Source organism: Athene noctua, chromosome 14 (genome assembly GCF_965140245.1).
Source record: "Athene noctua chromosome 14, bAthNoc1.hap1.1, whole genome shotgun sequence".
NCBI lineage: Eukaryota > Metazoa > Chordata > Aves > Strigiformes > Strigidae > Athene > Athene noctua.
Window position 1 is genome coordinate 2073698 of NC_134050.1, and position 19431 is coordinate 2093128.

Genomic DNA, 19431 nt, shown 5'->3' on the forward strand with positions numbered 1-19431 from the left:
AATGCCAGCTTTTTAACCACAGATTATATACATACTTATCCAATAGGCTTATCCTACCAAAGTCAAGTGTTTGTCTCATTAATCTTAACCTTACTGCCTCCAACCAAACTGCCAACATCTTCGTTCTGTCTCTGGCGATGCTGCCTTGGGGGCTCCACTGGAAAGGCAGAGCCAGTTTTCCATACACAGAGATGTGGTCAAGGAAAGATGGAACGATCACCTTCCAATTTCATCGCACACAGCCGGGCTGGGATGCTGGATAGATACAGGCAGTCAGACAAGTTGGAGCAGCTTGACCTGTGGGGAGCATAAGATGTCTCTTCACATCACACCCTGCTCTTCCTGTATTGTTCTTTGCCAGAACAAAGTAGGTACAGACATTCCCATAGGAAATACATGTAAAATGAGATCAAAACTAAATGGGAAAGGCGAGGAACCACCAGTAAAGGAGTCAGACAATTTCTCACTGCCTCACTAATTCTTTTGCTGCACCTGATTCTGCAGAAGACAACAAGGAATTTCCAAGTTCCTGTCAGCCTGATGAGAGCAACAAGGCTTTTCTTTCCCTACTCTCCTGGAGTTTTTTTATCTCGGGCCTTTCAGAGGCCAAGCCGAATCGTGCACCCTATTCCTGTTCAACACCCTATCGTCCCGGGGCAGCGTGAGCTGTTGGGTTTGTCCCAGCATAGTTACGACTCCATTTGTCAAGGCCATTTTGTTCTCTTTGAGGACTGCCATTGCTGGGTCCACCTTCCTCTGCCCTGGAGTCAATGACGCTTTTAGCCACAATCGACACACCGAACAAAAAGACTGCGCATCTCAGAAGTAACCTTCCATCAGCAAGGGCTTCCCTCTATACAGAAACAGTGCAGCAACCTAGTGCTTCTAACACATCGTGAGGGCAAAATGACTTGAACAGTAACAGACTTTACCACTGGACGGGAACACACAACTTTAACGTAATGCGGCTGGGGTCAGGAAGCAAAACCCAGCCCGCAACCAACACCCCTGCCTTGCGTGCCCTTATTGCAACACGCAGCGGCCACCTCGGTTTGGGATCGTTTAACCCACAATAATACAGGAAAGAGAGGTTAGCAGCAGGCGCGTGACCTGTGTGACCTTCAGCTCCAGGAACGCTGGTGCTTGGTGGCCCTCAGCCCGCTTCCTTGCTGCACAGGAGGCTGCACCGCAGGAACCACCACGGCAAGGAGCTGCCTTAGGCAGCCGGAGCAGGGCACAGGCTGCCTCCCCCAGGACTATCTTTTCCAGGTAAATACAGGAAAAGCTACCACAGGGGCTGCCCATCCCCAGTGCTGTACTTTAAGGGAAAGGAGGACATTGGGCTGCAGAGTTGTTAACTCGCTATTTTGTGTGCCCCAACTTCGCTGTTTCAAACAGCAGAATTACAGCAGTAACTCTGCTCTGTTCCACTGACTGGGATGCTAACTGTATTCAAGCAAAAATCCTCTCCACGTGGCACACCAATTCTATCAGCTCTAAAAATCCCCCAAAAGGTACAGACCAGCCTTCAGGTTTTAGACAGTTTACCCCCTTTAAACGTTGCAATACTTTCCAGGCACGTAGAAATGCCTGGGTGCGCGAACGCCTGCGATGCAACCGCAAGGTGAAAACCAGCACCACAACCCTTGCGTTTCATTACCATTTTTTACATCTCCCCATTTTAATCCGCACTCGGAGACGGATCCCGTTCCCATCAAAGTAGACGGCAAGCTCCCATTAAAATCTGGCTCAGCTAGTATTTTAATAACACTTAGACATTCCCGTCCTTTGCATATTTCATCTGCGAAGTGCTTTGCACACATGAATTCCCTAATTACAGGCGGGTGATTTACTAAAACTGGATATTCCTCGCTAGCCCCGGCTTTCACTTTGAAGCTCCCGGCTTCGCTCCCGTCCCTCGGCGGCCGGCCGGTTCCCCGACGCCGCTCCTGCGCGGCGGAGGCAGGCGCAAAGGGACACACAGGCAGACGACGGCGACCCGCCTTGAAGTTTCCGCGCCGGCGGACCTCTGCGCGGAGTGCCGGGGCGGCGCTGCCCGCCGGGGCGTGAGCCGCGGGGGGCGCCCACGTGGTGGGCGAGGGAAAACCCGGCGGCGGCGGCGGCGGGGGGACCCGGCAGAGCGCGGGCGGCGGCGGGCGGGCTCCGCACGGCTCCGCTCCGCGCCGGGCCGGGCTCCGCTCCGCGCCGGGCCCCTCCCGGCCGCGCAGCGGGCAGGAAGGGGTGGAGCGGCCGGCGGAGCGGCCGGGCGGGGAGCCGCGGGCGGGCAGGCATCCCGGCCATGCTGAGGCCGGGCGGGCGGGCGGCGCCGCGCCTCCCCCGAGCGCTCCCCATGGAGCGGCTGCCCGGCCAGCCCTGACCCGCCGCGCCCCGCCGGCCGCCCGCCCGCCGCCGCCCCCGATGGAGCCCGAGGAGCGGAAGATCTCGGTGTGGATCTGCCAGGAGGAGAAGCTGATCTCCGGGCTCTCCCGGCGGACCACCTGCTCGGACGTGGTGCGGGTGCTGCTGGAGGACAGCCACCACCGGCGGCAGCGGCCGGCGCTGCCCGAGCCCGGCGGCGGGATGCTGTCGGGGCCGCCGCACTCCTACTGCATCGTGGAGAAGTGGCGGGGCTTCGAGCGGATCCTGCCCAACAAGACGAAGATCCTGCGGCTCTGGGTGGCGTGGGGGGACGAGCAGGAGAACGTGCGCTTCGTGCTGGTGCGCAGCGAGGCCTCGCTGCCCAACGCGGGGCCGCGCAGCGCCGAGGCGCGGGTGGTGCTCAGCAAGGAGCGCCCCGGCCACGGCCTGGGGGCGGCCCGCGCCAGCCTGGCGCTCACGCAGGAGCGGCAGCGGCGGGTGGTGCGGAAGGCTTTCCGCAAGCTGGCCAAGATCAACAAGAAGCGGCAGCAGCCGCTGGCCCGGGAGGCCTCGTCGGCGGAGAGGATGGAGACGCTGGTGCACCTGGTGCTCTCGCAGGACCACACCATCCGGCAGCAGATCCAGCGGCTCCGCGAGCTGGACCGGGAGATCGACCGGTACGAGGCCAAGATCCACCTGGACCGCATGAAGCGGCACGGCGTCAACTACGTGCAGGACACCTACCTGGTGGGGGCCGGCGGCGCGGAGCCGGAGCCGGGCCGGGAGCCGGGCGGGGCGGCCCAGCCCGCCGCCGGCCGCCCCGAGGAGGACTACGCCAGGAAGTGCGAGGAGGTGCTGCGGCTGCAGGAGCAGCGGGCGCAGCAGGAGGAGCTGCTGGAGCACCTGGCCGCCGAGATCCAGGAGGAGCTCAACGAGCGCTGGATGAAGCGGCGGCGGGAGGAGCTGGAGCTGGCGGCGGGGCCCGGCCTGGCCGACACGGACTGCGACACCACGGAGCTGAGCGGCGGCGGCGGCGGGGGGGAGCTGCACCTGGAGCACGACCGCGTGAAGACCCAGCTCAGCACCAGCCTCTACATCGGCCTCAAACTCAGCACGGACCTGGAGGCCGTCAAAACCGACCTGGACTACACGCAGCGGGCGTGGGAGGACAAGGAGCGGGAGCTGCAGCGGCTGCTGGAGACGCTGGGCACCCTGGACGTGGCGGAGGCGCCGGCGGAGCCGCGCGGGGCAGCGGGCGGGGGGCGGCCGGCGGCGGGGGGAGGCGGCGCGGCCGCCTGGCTGGAGCAGGCGCGGGCGCTGCGCAAGGACCGCGCCGACAACGACGAGGACTCGGACACGGGGCTGAGCTCCATGCACAGCCAGGACTCGGACTCGGTGCCCGTCTGCGAGTCCCTCGTCTAGCGCCCGCCCCGCCGAGCAGCGGGGAAGGGCTCCGCCGCCGTCCCTGCCCGGTGCCCCCGGCCCGCGGCTGCCGTCGGACGGGCGAGCAGCCTCCCGGGGCAGGAGACGGTCGCGCAGGGCAAACCTTGTACTTTTCGCTCTTGAGTTTAAACTTGTTCTAACTAGCCATCCGCGGGCAGCGCTGGGGCTGGCTCGCCGGTCCTTTTATCTAAGGAAGAGAAACCCACAGCGCGTTTGTGTTTCACTCACGCCTGGGATTGCTCGTTCCCTAAACCCCGCCGCCTGTTCCTCTCCGGTGGTTTTTTTTGCTGGGCCTCTTAATCCTACGGTTCCCCACGGTACCCCCCCACTGCAGCACAGGCGACTCCGGATAATCTCTGTGCCAGTAAAGCGCCCGGACGCGCTCCCTGTAGGGTAAATCAGTTCCCTCCCGAATAGTTGCTCAGCCTTGCAAAGTCAGACAGCGAGTTACGCTGTCATTTACAAATAAACCCGGCTCCTTTACAGGCAGCCAGCCACCGCGACTAAAAGCTGCTGATCGTTTAAACACTGCGGAGGAAAAGAGGTGTCGATGCTACTGAAAGCGACGCCGGGAGCTCCCAGGGCGCAAGATTTTGGAAAGTGCTGCAGTTCCTTTTGGCAACAAAACCGGATGATAAATCACTTTTTTTTTTTTTAAGAAAAGAACAAACTAAATCAGAATACAGATTAACATACTGTATTAGCTCTGCGTAGTACTTTTTCTTATGCATAGATAAGAGTGCTTTGTTTAAAGGCAGACTAAGAAATCTGTTAGTATCAGTGTTCATCTGAGAGTCATTGAAAGTAATTAGCAATACCTGTATGTACACAGCCTTCAACTACATTTTTTTTTCACTAGGCTAGCTGATATTTGGCTGAGCTTGGTTGTAGATAAACAAAGTACAGAATCAGCTTGAGCTACCGTTTTTAATATTATAGTTCATATTAGGCCAAGAGATACAATGATAGAAGCATGACTCAAGCCCTGCCTGCACTACAGCTTAATCTTTTCATCAGTTATTCCAATTAAAAAAAAAAAAAAAACAGCATCAGCTGTAACATGCATTTCACCTAACTGCCAAATCTTCCTCTGCAGCCTAACTCTTACTGAAAATATATGACCTGCTCTTACAGGAAGAGACATTAAGGATTCTTGTACTCCAGAATAATTGCAGAAGCAGCAGTGGGAGACCAGAGAGTAAGGTCCGACTGCCAGTGTGAACTTTTTAAAACTTCTGAGATTATTATTTATGTAAGGCTATTTATGAAAGTTTTCATTTAACGATAAAGTATAAAAAAGGGGTATACCAGTAGACCAGTTCTTTATTTTTGATAAAAACCTCACAGCTTCCTCCCCCAAAGACTGGGTTCCACTCTTTCGCAGTGTTCTTGCTGGTAGTAATGCTGTTGCACAGCAGAAGACTGGACTCTGCAACGGGTCAGTTTGAAAGCAGAGAAATGCTGTCTGTGGATTCGTTGAGGCTACAATTCCCTATACGCTCTCATTCTTGATAAATGTTATTCCACTGAATGGGTCTTAGTTATAACAAATGGTGGTTTATTATAAACACTGATTATAATTGTTTTTCATGTTTTAGTCAACCTTGCAAAATATTTAAGAACCTATTTTTAGAGCTAATAAAACTTAGTAAGACTAAACAAGTGTTCCCAATTGAATGTGATTTAAAAAAATATATATATCTCAGGTCTGGGATTTTGTTGTGTTATCTCGTGGTGTCATTTACCCTCTTGCAAAGTGAGTAGAAAGATACACCAGGTCAGACCTCTCCAGTCTGTCTCATGACAGCATTGTGCCATCAGAAAGTGAGGGGACAAGGGGCTCCCTCAGGTACAACTGTGTGTTCCTCAGATCTGGTCACTGCAGGGGGAGTGTAGTGGCATTTATAAGTGCTGCCTCATGTCCAGAGTGAGGAATTTCCCCCCCACTCTGCAATTAAAAATACTTACATGGAAGTAGCTCTGAAGAATAAGTTGGGGGGTGGGGGAGTCATGCTGTTGCCCTGCATTAGATTAACCAGTACAGCTGTAATGGGTGGGTGATGCAAGTATCTGTTGATAGCTTCTCCAGTGAGTGATGTAAGCAATAAACCTGAAATTGCTTTACGTAAGTTCTCCCATTAGCCACACCAAGCAAATAAAAAGCAAGCACATTATAGAAATAAGCTGCAACAGGCCGTGCATCATTATACTATTGATATAGGCGTCAGGTATTTTGTGAAGGAAGCCAGGAAATTCGAAGTTGAAAAGCGAAGTCTGCCTACTCATCCTCAGCTAGGAAAAGCCTTAAAACCAGGACAAAACCACTGTTGCTCTAGGTTGCTGAGGAACACACACCATGCAGTGCTTGCTCTTGGCCTCTCAGTAGCACAGATCCTGACCCTGCTGGCCCCTGTCCCGGGAGGGCCGGGGTGAGAACACTGCAGGTGGCTCTGCAGTCTCAAGGGTTTGGTGGGACCCGCTGTGACTTCCCACAAACACATATTTGAATGCGTTCCTATATTGTGCAGGTGAAATTCGGTATATTTATTTGATATTTAAACAGTTGCAAGTGCAATTGCAATGGACCCAGTTTTTGTTCTTGCACAGACCGAATTCAAACATCTTCATAAATCCCTCTCTCTCAAATCATTATTAAAACATACAAGAGGAAATCACTCTTTGCATTGGACCAGGTACTTCTCCCAGACTTGTATATCCTCACTTAGATAATAGAGACAAGCCACAAGATGCTTGGCTTTGACAGGGGATTTGGCTCTGGGGTTTTGCCAGGCATGTAGCCAAGGGTTAGGAGAGCCGATTCAGAAGAGCAGCTAGGAGGGCAGGATTTTCATCTCCTTCCCAGTTCTGAGAGAACAGAAGAGAGAGAGCAGCAGCAGCAAAATCCCCACCAACATCATTACATAAATCTACTTCTAGAACCGCCACAAGAGAGGTGAAAGGTCCAACCAACACCTGCTTTTTAAATATATATATACACCATTCTCTATCTTACAGACTCAAGTCCAGTCTAATCTTTCTCTCATCCTAAGGCCAGGCAAGCAGATATAGATAGCGGTAAATGAAATAGAAAACTAACAGCATTATGAACTATTTAAGATAATTCTGTGTATAGTACCATGTTGCCCTGTTTATTCAACACCCTATCTGCTTCTCAAAGGAACCATCAAGGACCAAGGCCGCCAGGCCTTTCTCAGGCACAATACCTACAGAAAACAGAGGGAGTTTTGTCCGGGAGACATAATCAGAGTAGAAACAGGCCTTAGTTTCAGGCACCCTTTAAACAAGCATTATTAAGCACTACTACATGAGTCCTGTCTGTTTGCTGCCCTTGGGGACACTTTTTTCTGACCCTACATGGTACTTTCTTTTGAGACTAGACAAGAGTTTGTGGGACAAGATAGTGAACCAGATCAGAAAAAAAATTATGATCTTTCATTTCGGCCAGTCACTGATGTGACTCAATAGTCACACAAATGCTTCTGCCAGTGACAAAGTATGGTGGTAAAAATGAGAAATTGAAAGCACTTGGAAAGGGGGAACTCATTCTTTCAGCAAGAGGCATTGTCTTATATTGACTTGCATGTTGGCAAAAGCTTAGTTCAAACGGTAAATATCCTCACACAGTCTAAAGAGAAGGTTTCTGGTGGAAGACTAAGGCTGGAGCCAAAGCTTCACAGACATCAATCACTCACCTATATTAAACCAAAATGAGTCAAGTAGTCCAGCTTTTAGCCCTGACCTTGTTTCAGAAACCCACTATCAAGCAATATTATCAGAATAAAGACTCTGTGTCAAATTCAATATATTTCTAGTCCTTACCACATGTAAGAGATCTGCCAGTTTGAGTAAGCACTTTGTGGGGATATCATTTGATGCCTTAAATGGGGAGGGAAGAGGGGAGGCAAATACATTTACTGTAATGAACACCACTGACATGCAAAATGAATGACCTATTAATTATTGCCATTTAATTCTAAAGCAGCATGTAGCCAGTCAGATCAGAGTCTAGCTGATTTATGGTGATAGATCCTTTTCCGAAGACCCTACAGTCTTGGTTTCAGACAAGACAGAGTTGAAGGAGGGAAGCGAGTAAGTGGGTGTGAGAGAAGGAAAACATCAGGAAGCTTTATTGTTCACTGCTTGCATGAAACATTTTCCAACTTTACTTTAAAAATAGCCTGTGTGCCTATATCTTGGGGAGACATGCACACAGACCTCCCCCCTCTCAAATTTTACACTACTTTTGGCTGTTTCTTTTTGCCCTCTTTCATTTGCACTGAGTTGGAACTGTAGCTCAATACATGAAAAGAGCAGCACAGGCCTTGAAATAAAATAACAGGTCTGGTGAGCTACGCTGGTTAGAGAGTTGAAATACAAGCCATTGCGGATTGTTGGAAGCAGTTGTCCTTTGAAGTCATTTGATATTATTGCTCCTGAGCTGGCATACAAAGTTTAAAGAAATGAGCATCACAAAGTGCAGGGAGTCTACATGGATGTTACTACTTTTATACAAGCTCACATTGCTAGATGAACTTAGAAGCTTAACAGAAAGGGAAAATGTAATAAACTCAAAGCGAAATTTGGCTTTGTGTGCAAGTTAGCCACGTATCTTCGAGCAGAATTGTCAAATCACATTTTAAGAACTATTGCTTGCCTAATTTAACACGTTACTTGTGTAAATGCATCAGAGCAGAGCTCTCTGTGTAGGGTGGATTCTCACACCCTTTCACATACTGAATAACACTAGAGTTGGCCATTGATTTCTTAGGGTGCACAGAACTAACTCTACCAGAGCATTATAATATATCCTTAAAAGGTAACTTCTGCAGGCTTTACACAATACCTACATATCATTTTAAATTTTAAGCTTTATTTGGCAAGTTTTATTAAAATCCCCTTCCCTCAGTTTTGAAAGTGTTCCAGAAACACACTGATGTTCCATAAAAAAAATAGTTTGCCTCCCAATAACTTTTTTCTTCTTTTCTGCCAAGCTGCTCCTCCCCTGCTCGTCAGCATCTGCTCTGAATTTCATGAATAGTCTTGTTCAAATTGGTGGGACTCCACAGATTCAGTATTAGGTTCCTACTTGGTAAGAAACCTGAAGAAAGTTAGTTTCTTTCTGTGTCCTGGCAAAAACTCATTATTTGTGTAGTACGTGGCAATCTCAGCAGTATTTTTGTAGTTCTTTATGTAATAACATGTCATACAGATTAAGGACATACTCTCACCAGCTGTTTTATGCCACTGTTGCTCAACTTCCTTGCCTGAAACCCCCCCCCCCCTTTTTTTTTTTTAATTTATTTAAACATGTTTCCAAGTTAACCTTCTGAATTTTCCCCTTCTAATTTGAGGCAAGTTCTTCTCACATAAGGAGGGAGCACATCTCAGGTGATATTCTAGGAGGAACATTACTGTGAAGCACTGGGATAGGGAGATAGCTTTTCTATTCCTAGTTTGGGGAATAACTTGAGTAATGAGTGGTATCTTATTCCCCTTGGAGTGTAAACTTTTGATGAAGATATTTACTGTGCGATTGTACATCATCTGGCAGAAGGAGTCCTAACCTACCCAAGGCCTTCTAGGTACTGTTGTAATGAAAATGTTAAACAATTTCACTCTTCTGTGCTTCAGTTCCCCTAAAGTTAAATTGCACGTTCTCCCCTTTTCTGAATGTTTTCAAGTCATATTTCCCATTTAATAGTTCAGTGAAACCACTGCAGAGTTATCTCAGAAGACAATTCTAAGTCACTTTTGGGATTAGAGCTTCCTAGGGGTGATGGTGGTAGGGAAAACCCAAACCAAAAAAAGCCCCAAAAAATAATCTGTGACTCATAGAAAGAGCTCTTACATATCTGAAACATACTATCATCAGCTTTCTAGCACTGTACTTCAAATGCCTCAATTATGTGATTATTTAGTCTATTATCTCTAAAATACTTTTCATCAGTCAAATTGTGCTCATAAGCAGGTCTTTGGAAAATGTGTTAAAAGCCTCTAGGAAAAAATATTTAATCCCTGTTCCAATTTAATGTAATCCCCTTGTTTTAATCTCTTAGAGGGTATTTTTTTTAACATGTAATCAGGCTATTACTTTATGCTTTTAATTATCAGTGTAGCCTAATAATTTTTTTTTTTTTTCCTGTCTTACACTGAATCTCCACTTGATAGACATATCTCAAGAACAGATGAAAAGTGACTTGGGAAATTAAAAGACATGGATCACCTTTTGAAAATGTTGGTGCTTGTTCTTCCTACCACTAGCACAGAATCAAACAATTTGCTTTAGACTGCAAACTTCTAGTTTTTTTTATATTTCCCTTTCTTTCACAGGCGCTCTTCACTCTCTCACAGTAAGGTCTCTCCATAATTCTACTACAGATTTCCTTTTTGGAGCGCCTGGATGACTCATGAATCACCAGTAAATTAAAAGCTTAAAGCCAGGATTGTAATCTTTTTTATAATCGTGTTCCTGTGTATTTTCTATGTCTTCTACTTTCCTTGCTGGGTCTCAAAAAAATATTACTCTGACCAGATAATAGAGAGTCTGGCACTCAAATTTTGCCATCCTTCAAAGACAGATGTAGCACACACAGCTCCAGGTGTCCTGTAGCTGTAACACACAAAGCAGTACATACAGTTGTGCACCATGCACAGTAGTGAGCTGATCCGAAAAGTTTTTCCTAGGCTAATATAGGAAGAGGCAGGATTGAAGCCAGTATATACTGTAAATTACTTATTCTTAGCTCTGACAGGGGTAACCAATGATCTTCAGCAGGTGATTACAATGTAAAATAGAATAACCCGATCATCTAATTATTTTGAAATAATTTTTATGTATTTACTGACTTCAGGGTGTGGATTTTAAAAAAAATAGTACCCCCTGCTCCCTACCTGTCAGTTGTACAGTTAAGTAACAAAATGGGATTCTGGTTTAGAGTGATTTATAAACCAGTCAGGATTGTAGTGAGCATGGACCTTGCTCTTCTCTGTTCTGTTGGGGAAGGAAAACTTTCCTGCCTCTGCCCTGCCTAAATGAATTGGGGATGGACAGGGACAAGAGTGTGGAGAATGAAACCGTGTCAGAAAACATAACTGAACCCATGAAATACAGACTGGAGAGCAGGTAGCTGAAGGAAATGAAGAAGAAAGGACAAAGCCCAGCAAAGACCCTGGGCAATAGGAAAGTGGCAGGCAGCATGAATCAAACCCTGCATTGTCACAAGGAAGAAAACTCTTGAGTCTGTGAGAACCGTGGAGCATCTTGTGCTTCAAGCTGTTTCACTACAACAGCCTAACAAAGAGCAGGCGGGGAGGGCCAGGAGTCCACGCCACAGTATCTCCACAGCTACCAACACTGTAGCCAGGTGAACAGGAAGAGAGATCGATCAACGAAAATCCTGTGGTTTTCTTGAGGTTTTGTTAACGCAGCTGTAAAGGCCAGTGACTGCAGAATTTGCAATAGGCTAGCGTGCTGAGAATTTGAGGATGAAATATCACTCAAGTTGTTTTTTCCTTTGCTTTTAACTTGTAATTGGTAAGTATGGAGGAAGGAGTGTTTCCCTAGATGATACATAGTTTATATAGTCAGAGTTCTTCCACAATACACTCCTTTTCTACAGAACATTAAGCCTTAGCTGCTGTTTGTGATCCAGGATGTTCTCATCTTGCTCTAAGTGTTTACCTACATGATTTGCCAAAAACAGTGCCACAAAGTAAGGGTATTTAGCTTAATTTAACAGGCAAGTTTAAGGTAAAATCAAATCCAGACCTATTAATCCATTTTACAAAGCATGTGCAATGGTATTTCTAAGTATGTTTTGCAAGCTAGTTTGTGTAAAACAAGCCAACTGAGCCAGGTTTAAATTTCAGTTGTTTAAAGTCTCTCATCATGTGTCACTGAAGTGATTCACATGTAGATCACTTCATCTAGTTAATGAACACAATTACCATGTTTTGACAATATTAATTGGACCTGTACTTAGACTCCTTTCTGCATTTCACCTTCATAACCACCTCCATAATTATCAGCTCCTATAGCTTTAGTATGCCTAAAGGAAAAGTTTATAGAACATATATTTCATTATTAACTTCTCTGTCATTGCCCCTCCCTCCAATATTTCTCCCCACAGAATTTCCAAGCCTTTTTCTTTTCCTCCGGTCATTAGCAATTGGGCTTCATCTTTGCAAATAACAAGGGTGAGAGATACCTGCCTGTTCAGAAGTCATCTGCTACACACTTTCAACTCAAGGCTTATAACTGCTAAGCCACCGTCATTCCAGCAGGGTTGCTTTCCATCAGTATTCTGGGATTTCTTTTACTTATAAAACTGAAGAATGGACATTTTCCTAGTTCAAAGATGGGTAACCAGACAATCAATTTATGCAAAAGGTCACAAGCTCTGCTGTTTTGCCCAGTATATCTGAATCTAAAAGGAGACAAGTTAGAAACCCTGAAGGTGTAGCTAGTTAACCCAGTGATTAACTTGTACATTTTCAGCTAGAGCTAAATATCATTCTCATTAGCATTTGTATAGCAATAGGTCCACACAAGATAGAAAGTTAGGATACTACATATTTTTAAGGGACACGGGAGAAGGTAGCCCTTGCTCTGATGAGATCACAGTACAGCCAGACAAGCCAGGCATCAGCTGAGATCACAGGCATAGGAGCTGCAGTGACCTGAACTGGGTGCACAGCAGGTTAGTGACAACAAGTAGTAAATAAGCCAACAATTTCCAATGTGTTTTCCTCTCTACTAGACCCACACTTCCAACCTGTGATATGGTACAAACAACAGACGAGGTATAAATTCACCTCCACCCCTTACTGCCGGGGAGCCATATACCTGGTAACGTGTAGAGACTGATTCAAGCTATGGAAGAAACACAAGAGGTCAAAGAGTATTAGGAAACCATTGTACTACAGTACTACATTTTATAACCACATTTCTTTATAGTCTCAGGCCTATAATTTTATACTCAGAGTTTATAGTTTGAGGAAGATTTTTTGATTCATTTATGTTAGTGGCACAAATAGCTGCTATTTCTATAAATGTGTTTCATTCTCCATCTCCTGGATATCTGTATTTCTTTCTGCAGCAAGGAGAACCACGCATACTGTGAAGACCTGTCCATGAGTAAAATTTTCCAACTAAACTTTTTCAATATTGTTAGCGATATATACTTAGCAAATCTATAGTTTTGGAACTCTTAAAAAAATGCTTCTGTTCCACACTTCGGGCTTCAGCTCTATCATTTGTCTTTTTCTCTATGTCCTACGGTTACATATTTATGCTATACACTACTCAAAATCATGGATCTAGAGAGTCCTCAGATTCGTTGATCATGAAAGTCCAAGCTTTGTCATTAGTTCAAATGACACCAACAAATTTTCAGTAGCTCCATGGAAACACAAACAGAAGATTGGTCTAACATTTGAGATACCTATCACAGGATATCAGAAACTGGGATACTCAAACCAGCCAAGTCGGTGCACTAAAACATGCCTCAATTAAAAGCAAATTAATTTTCACATGATGTACAGTGGAGAACAGAGTTGGTTGGGTAAGTTCAGACAAGGCTGTTGTATTTTAATTTGCCAATCTAGCAAAACCAAAACACTCTGAAAACCAGCTCTGGCAGAGGTGGTTCACCCAGTGGGCAGATCTCACTCCGAAGACTGCCCAGTTTCCTCTCAGAGGGACTCTCTGGCTATTGCTGTTCTGCCTGGGACATGGCTGCCAACATGAAAGTTCTTCCTTTTCCAGGACCCATACCTAGCAATTTCAGGTGAAGAAGAGCAGCAGAATCAGTATCAGGGGCTATGGCACCCAGGACAAAAATACTTCTTTTACACAGGCTATTGCCAGTACAGCCATTTGAGGTTCTCATCTTTACTTAAAACCCCTCGTATCAATGGAATAATTTTAAGTTACTGAAGGGCACTGCTACAAAAACCTGTATTGCCACAAAAATCTTTATTACACAAATATTCAATACTAAGAAAGATTTAATCTTTCACCAGGGCTCAAACAGAACAACTCCAAACATTTTATCATGTATCTTTTGATCTGTCTAGATGAAATCCCTAGTTATTATATAGTAGAAGTGAACGTTTGGCTGGTTCTGTGGTCTAGGAAGCCCCTGTGAGAAGGGCTCTACAAGTTCCAAACAGTTTGATCCCTCACCAAATGCTTGTATGGGGGAAGGTAGCCACAATACATAGTATATAATTACCCTGAGAAATTTCCATTTTTATTCAAATTGCTAATGAGCAAAATAATATCAAACACAAGAATCAAAAGTACCCAAACTAGTGTCTAAGTCTGCAAGTATTTCAGATATTGAATTATGAGCTTTTATGTGATCAGGCCATGAGTAGTTAGTTACTAGGTAGAAAAATGCAGATAATGGAAGTCATGGGAAAATGGTGCAACTGGAATTTGCTTTCAACATTTCATATGGCTTTATATAAATTTAGTATACAATAGGCATATGCCCTTTTCATATTGCTTTGTGTTTCGGCTTGTGTCTCCTTTTATGGCAGTCCGAAACACTAGCTAAAACAGATTAGAGTCTTGCAAAATATTTCTTAAAAATTAACTGCAAATATAATAAATGTATTTGAATGTTGATTAACTAAACATGATCATTAATATAACTATATATATTATTCATGATGGGGTCAGTTATTGAACAAAATAACTAAAAGCCTGCTCATTCATGAGAAGATGAGATGACTTAACAAAAAAAGGTCTTATTTCTATCCTTTGTTGACAGGTATCAATGCTTTTTAAAAGAAATTCTTTGCTTATTAACATACACTTAAAATTGAAGAGACTTCAAAAAGTACCTCAGAATTCCCAACAAATTCTGCCAAGAGCATAATGTTCACAAAAAATTCAGAACTCTTGTTCATAAGCTACTCTGTTAAACACAACATGACTAAGTTTGATTTAATTTTTCTTTCCAATGCCATATTTAAAATATGAATATCATTTAGACATCAGTAGATAAAAAGTATGTCAATGAAGGATGAGTACAAATTCAAATTACTAAGCATAAAAATGAAGTTAATTTCAGTGTGGAATGTTTGTAAGCAATGTGTAATCAGTCTTCAGTTTAAAGGACTCTTAAATAATCTATTATTATGTTCACTGGCAAATCAAGCCTAAACATGTACAAATGCAAAAAAATAAGAGATCCAATTGCATTCAGCATTCAAATATAAAGAACTTTCAGTACATTAACACTGGCTAAAAAATTTATTTTTGTCTGTCTGGGCATTTTTTGAGGATTTTTTTGGTGTTTGTTTTGTTTTTTAATCCTTAAGGGTATGAAATGCAGCTGAACAATCCATTGCATGTTTCACTAGGAGTAATACGGGTCAAATTCCAGCCCAAGGTACAAATGCTAAAACTTCCATGACATTCATGAGCATCATATATTCAGATCTGAGCACAGTCTATCCATAAACAAATATAAGCCTACAACGAGACATTCTCCAATGCTGTTTGAGAAGTCTGTTGCTCACTTGTCACTTGGGCACACCCATGCCTAATTTTCTTTTCAGCAAATAACATTACCCTCTATACCCCCCTACTCTGAAGCAATTACTCATTTCAAAAAATATAATAGAACAGTAGTCCCCAAGAGACTGCATTGAACCATCTTTCTTGACGCTAAGCAAACATCACGCCATTTGGAGTATCATGCCTAAACTTGGCCCTGTTTCTGAAAAAGGATTAGCACAAGCCAACCAGTCTGGCAGGACTGACAGTCATTGACTTCCAGTCAAACATCATCTCCACCCCAGAGTATACCTGCAGGGGCTTCCTTTGTGAGATTTGCTGAGGGGAGAGAGGGTGTGGGTAAGACACCAAAAGCCACCTCTCAACTTAGGAACCCAAGTCCCGCTTTCACAAGAGGTACAGGTTTAAAGTGTCTTTGACTTCCAGCAAGACCTGTCCTCCAAAAGGTTGTTGGCTTTTGAAAAATCACATGTGAAGACAGTCCAAATATCACTTACACTCTTTCTGAAAATTGTAGCCCTGCTACATAATTCAAAAGTTATGCCTTTGATAATTAAAGTTGTAAACTAGTAAGAAGGGAAGCATATTGGTTTAGACCAGGAGAAAACTTTTGCATTGAGAATTTTTGTAATTTCATACATTGAAGCTTGTTTAGAATTACCACTGGCGACTTTCTTGCAACTCTGAAGAGCTGTGTCCAGTTCTTATTAAAATACAGACTGAGGATAAACATGGAAATATTTATGATCTCTCCTAAGCCCAACTTTTCTAGGTCATAGTAATATATAGGTAGGAAGGGAATGAAGTCAGTGCTGTCCCACTGAAATGGGTTTTTTTAAGTTCACATTCATAACACTGCAGTATCCTCCTTGCTGAGCACACATATCTCAGTGCCAGATCTGAGCAGGTCCACAGACTAACTGAGCAAGATAACCACAAAGATTTATTGTGAAAGCCTAGACTTCTACAAATCCAACTGCCTGACCTATCTGATGCTCAGCTGATGTCAGATTTGCAGAGATGAAAAAAAACCCCACCAAACAATTGTCACAGCTCCTGGCTTATTTCGGAGAAAATACACATCCAATTTACTTTCCCAGAATGAAACCCAAGTCAAGAGCTGCCACAACTGAAGGCATAAGCTTTTCTCCACCACTCTACCAGGACGCTAAGAATATGAGACATATCCAAAAGTAGCTGGAAGAAACAACGCTGCACATGAATGTTCGATCTCTGGTTCCCTAGCTTTGGGTGATCAATGCCTTTGATCAAGAAAAAAACATCAGCACTGCAATCTTGCATTCAGGATTGCAAAGGTTTTAGCCTACTATAATTAACATTACAGAATGTCAGCACTGATACCAGAATTACTTCAGCAGTGTGGGCAGATCCATCCACCTTGAACAAGTGAGATCACTAACAGATGCCCATGAAAGCCCTGCTTTGCTGATAGAGGGGCAGAGCATGCAAGCGGGGCTGCCACCCCAGTTCATATGCCCTTGACACTAACCCACAGATCCACTGCTAGTGACCCAAGAATACCAATTCAACAGGCTAATGCAGGTCTTTGGTCTGCCCAGGCTTTTCCTACCGGCATAAAGTAATCAAGTATGGTTTCACTGAATAAAAATAATCCATCAGTAACAGTAATGAAAGCTAGAACAAACTCATATCTGAGGTTCATACTTCAAATACTGGCCAAAGCAGTGAATATTATTATGTATATATTATTTTGTGCTGTCAGCCTACCCAGCAAAAGAGCTAGAACCCATAACCCCATTGACTTCAAGGGGTTTAATATTCATGACTAATAAAAGATGCATCCACACACAGAGAGAACCTGAACAGTAATCTGACTGTGGAGAATCATGCCACGTAGCGTGTCATATTTTCCTATCATAATTCTTGCCCTGACTTTACTACACTGGATAAAAGTGGGACAGAGTTGCATGCACAGATCCCTAAGATGTGCTACACTGACAGTTTTGAGATGCTTATGGAGCAAAATTGCATGTGAACAGATGTATCTGTTTATAAGAAACCTCAACATTAATCTTATGCTGGTAAAGCAATCTAGGGGGAAGAAATCCACTTATACACAAATGTAAAGCATTGATATCAATCTCCTTTTTTTCTATCATTTGGCAAAAGGAAGAGAAGAATCTTAGTCATTACTGTGGACTTCTAGCCAAACCCAATTGCTAGAAATGTTAAAAAATACCCAACCTTAGCCCTCTAAATATTTCACTGAAGAAAAAACTGCCAAAAGTTTATGTCAGCAAGTTAAAAGAGGCAAGACCATATCACCACATATTTGTATACAAAAACCTAGTCATTTTTGTGTATACAGAAAATTCATACATCCTCATCTTCAGCATAAGCAGCAAGCATTTATAGCCTGAAAACAAACATTCAGGAAGTGTCCAGACTGGCCTAAACAGCAAACAATTAACACAAGGTGAAACTATACTGCAGACACACCTGAATCCAAACTGTGCTTCACTCCTTCTGGCTTAGAGAACTGAGGTTGAGTGTAGAAATAGCTTTTTCTCTGGAAAGCAAGCAGAAGTGCTATTGCTCTGAAGAAAAGCAATGAGGGAAGAAATGGGTTTGAATAGCAGCAAAACAAGAAGAGTTCAAGGAAAGCATAACGGCATTCAAGGAAAGAAATGTGGAAAAGCAGCACTAGAGAGTGGGATTTGAAGCAGCAGTTTTAACATGTTTCAAAATATCCCTTCCTTATTAGATACCTCATCAGCTAATTGTTCCAGTACTTGAAAAAAAATTTCTGGAGCAGCTGAATAGGCCAACCATTTCATCCCGAGTATGTTACAGTGAGTTAGCCTCTTCATCCTGTTTCAGTAGGGAAGCCAAAGCAAGATACAGAGGAGCTGCAGCATCTTGGCAAGGGCCCTTATGAGGCAAACAAAACATATTAATCTTTTATATAAATCATTCTCTGTGTTGCAGACAATTTTGACGTGTTTTAGGAGTCGTGAGAATTGCTACAAGATATAATCTATACTTAACAACTCAATCCGCTCATCCAGTATCCATGCCAGCAGTGATAACATCTGCTGTCTTCACGTGGCTGCATCTTCTCTACACAGCTGTGTTCGTCTGCCTTTGCTCTCCCTGCTACATATATTCTCTTTCTCCTTCTGCCCTCTGCTTTTTCAGGCCTTAGTACAAGGCACCAGCCCCCTCAGTGTGCCTCTTTCTCAAGCTCCACTGGGTGCCAGTGACCTGGAGGGACTGGGAACGGGGCATAAGGAGGCAGGCAGCCAGCTCCTGGGGGAAGGTGAGCAGTAGGAGGAGGAACTCCTACCAAAACACCAGTTTTCGTCAGGAATTCAAGGCCTTGGGACAGCACAGTGCAAGCCCCATAGCAATATTTCTTCTTCTGAATAGAGACTCTCCCCCTAAGAGATTCCACATTTATAGGATTATGTTAATTATTCATTCAGATGCTTTTTAGCTCCACTTTGTTGCTGTTAAACCAGGAACAGAACCACATAACTGAGCAATTTACCAGGCACTTAAATGAGCTACAGACCTGGAGTAGAGCTGTCTGCAACTTAGTCTCATTCCCACAAGGGTTTAGAAAACCACCACAGGAAACTACAAGGATGATATGTCTCAGTGAGCATTTTTCAAATACACCACCTTGGGAAAAGCAAGGCTTAGAAGTATGATTGAATCTTCTAATGATTCCAGATGATTTCAGATTATAGTATTAGACAAAAAAATATTTGTTTTCCTTCCAAATTGTAAAATTATTAATCTCTTTTATATGATGAACAATGGTGGCTTACTATAAACACATGATAAAAAGGTGGCAGCTCTTAAAATAATCATGAAGATTCACCTTAAAAAAAGAATTCAGTAGCAAAGTGCTGTTACTGGCACTACTCCCAATCAATCTAGGATATATCCAAGGTAGAATTTATGGTCCATAAAACCAATCTATAATTCTAACTTGGTCTGATTTCAACATAATAGCCTAAAATTAAATATTTATGTAGCTTGAACAAGAGTGGGAGCGGCTGGATATGTCCTGGACTCTGGAACTGGCTTCC

At 44.3% G+C, this 19431-nt stretch overlaps 1 protein-coding gene across 1 annotated transcript; it reads left to right on the plus strand.

Moving 5' to 3' along the window:
• The first annotated feature begins 2319 nt into the window (after window positions 1–2319).
• On the plus strand, window positions 2320–5450 carry RASSF10 (Ras association domain family member 10). Its single transcript, XM_074918085.1, has one exon. It carries the CDS (start codon window positions 2419–2421, stop codon window positions 3778–3780), a length of 1362 nt encoding a protein of 453 aa, XP_074774186.1. The 5' UTR covers window positions 2320–2418; the 3' UTR covers window positions 3781–5450.
• The last annotated feature ends 13981 nt before the right edge of the window (window positions 5451–19431 follow it).

Bases quoted from the DNA above. Each gene is read 5' to 3' on its own strand.
- RASSF10 (XM_074918085.1), top strand. From the start codon at position 2,419: ATGGAGCCCGAGGAGCGGAAGATCTCGGTGTGGATCTGCCAGGAGGAG.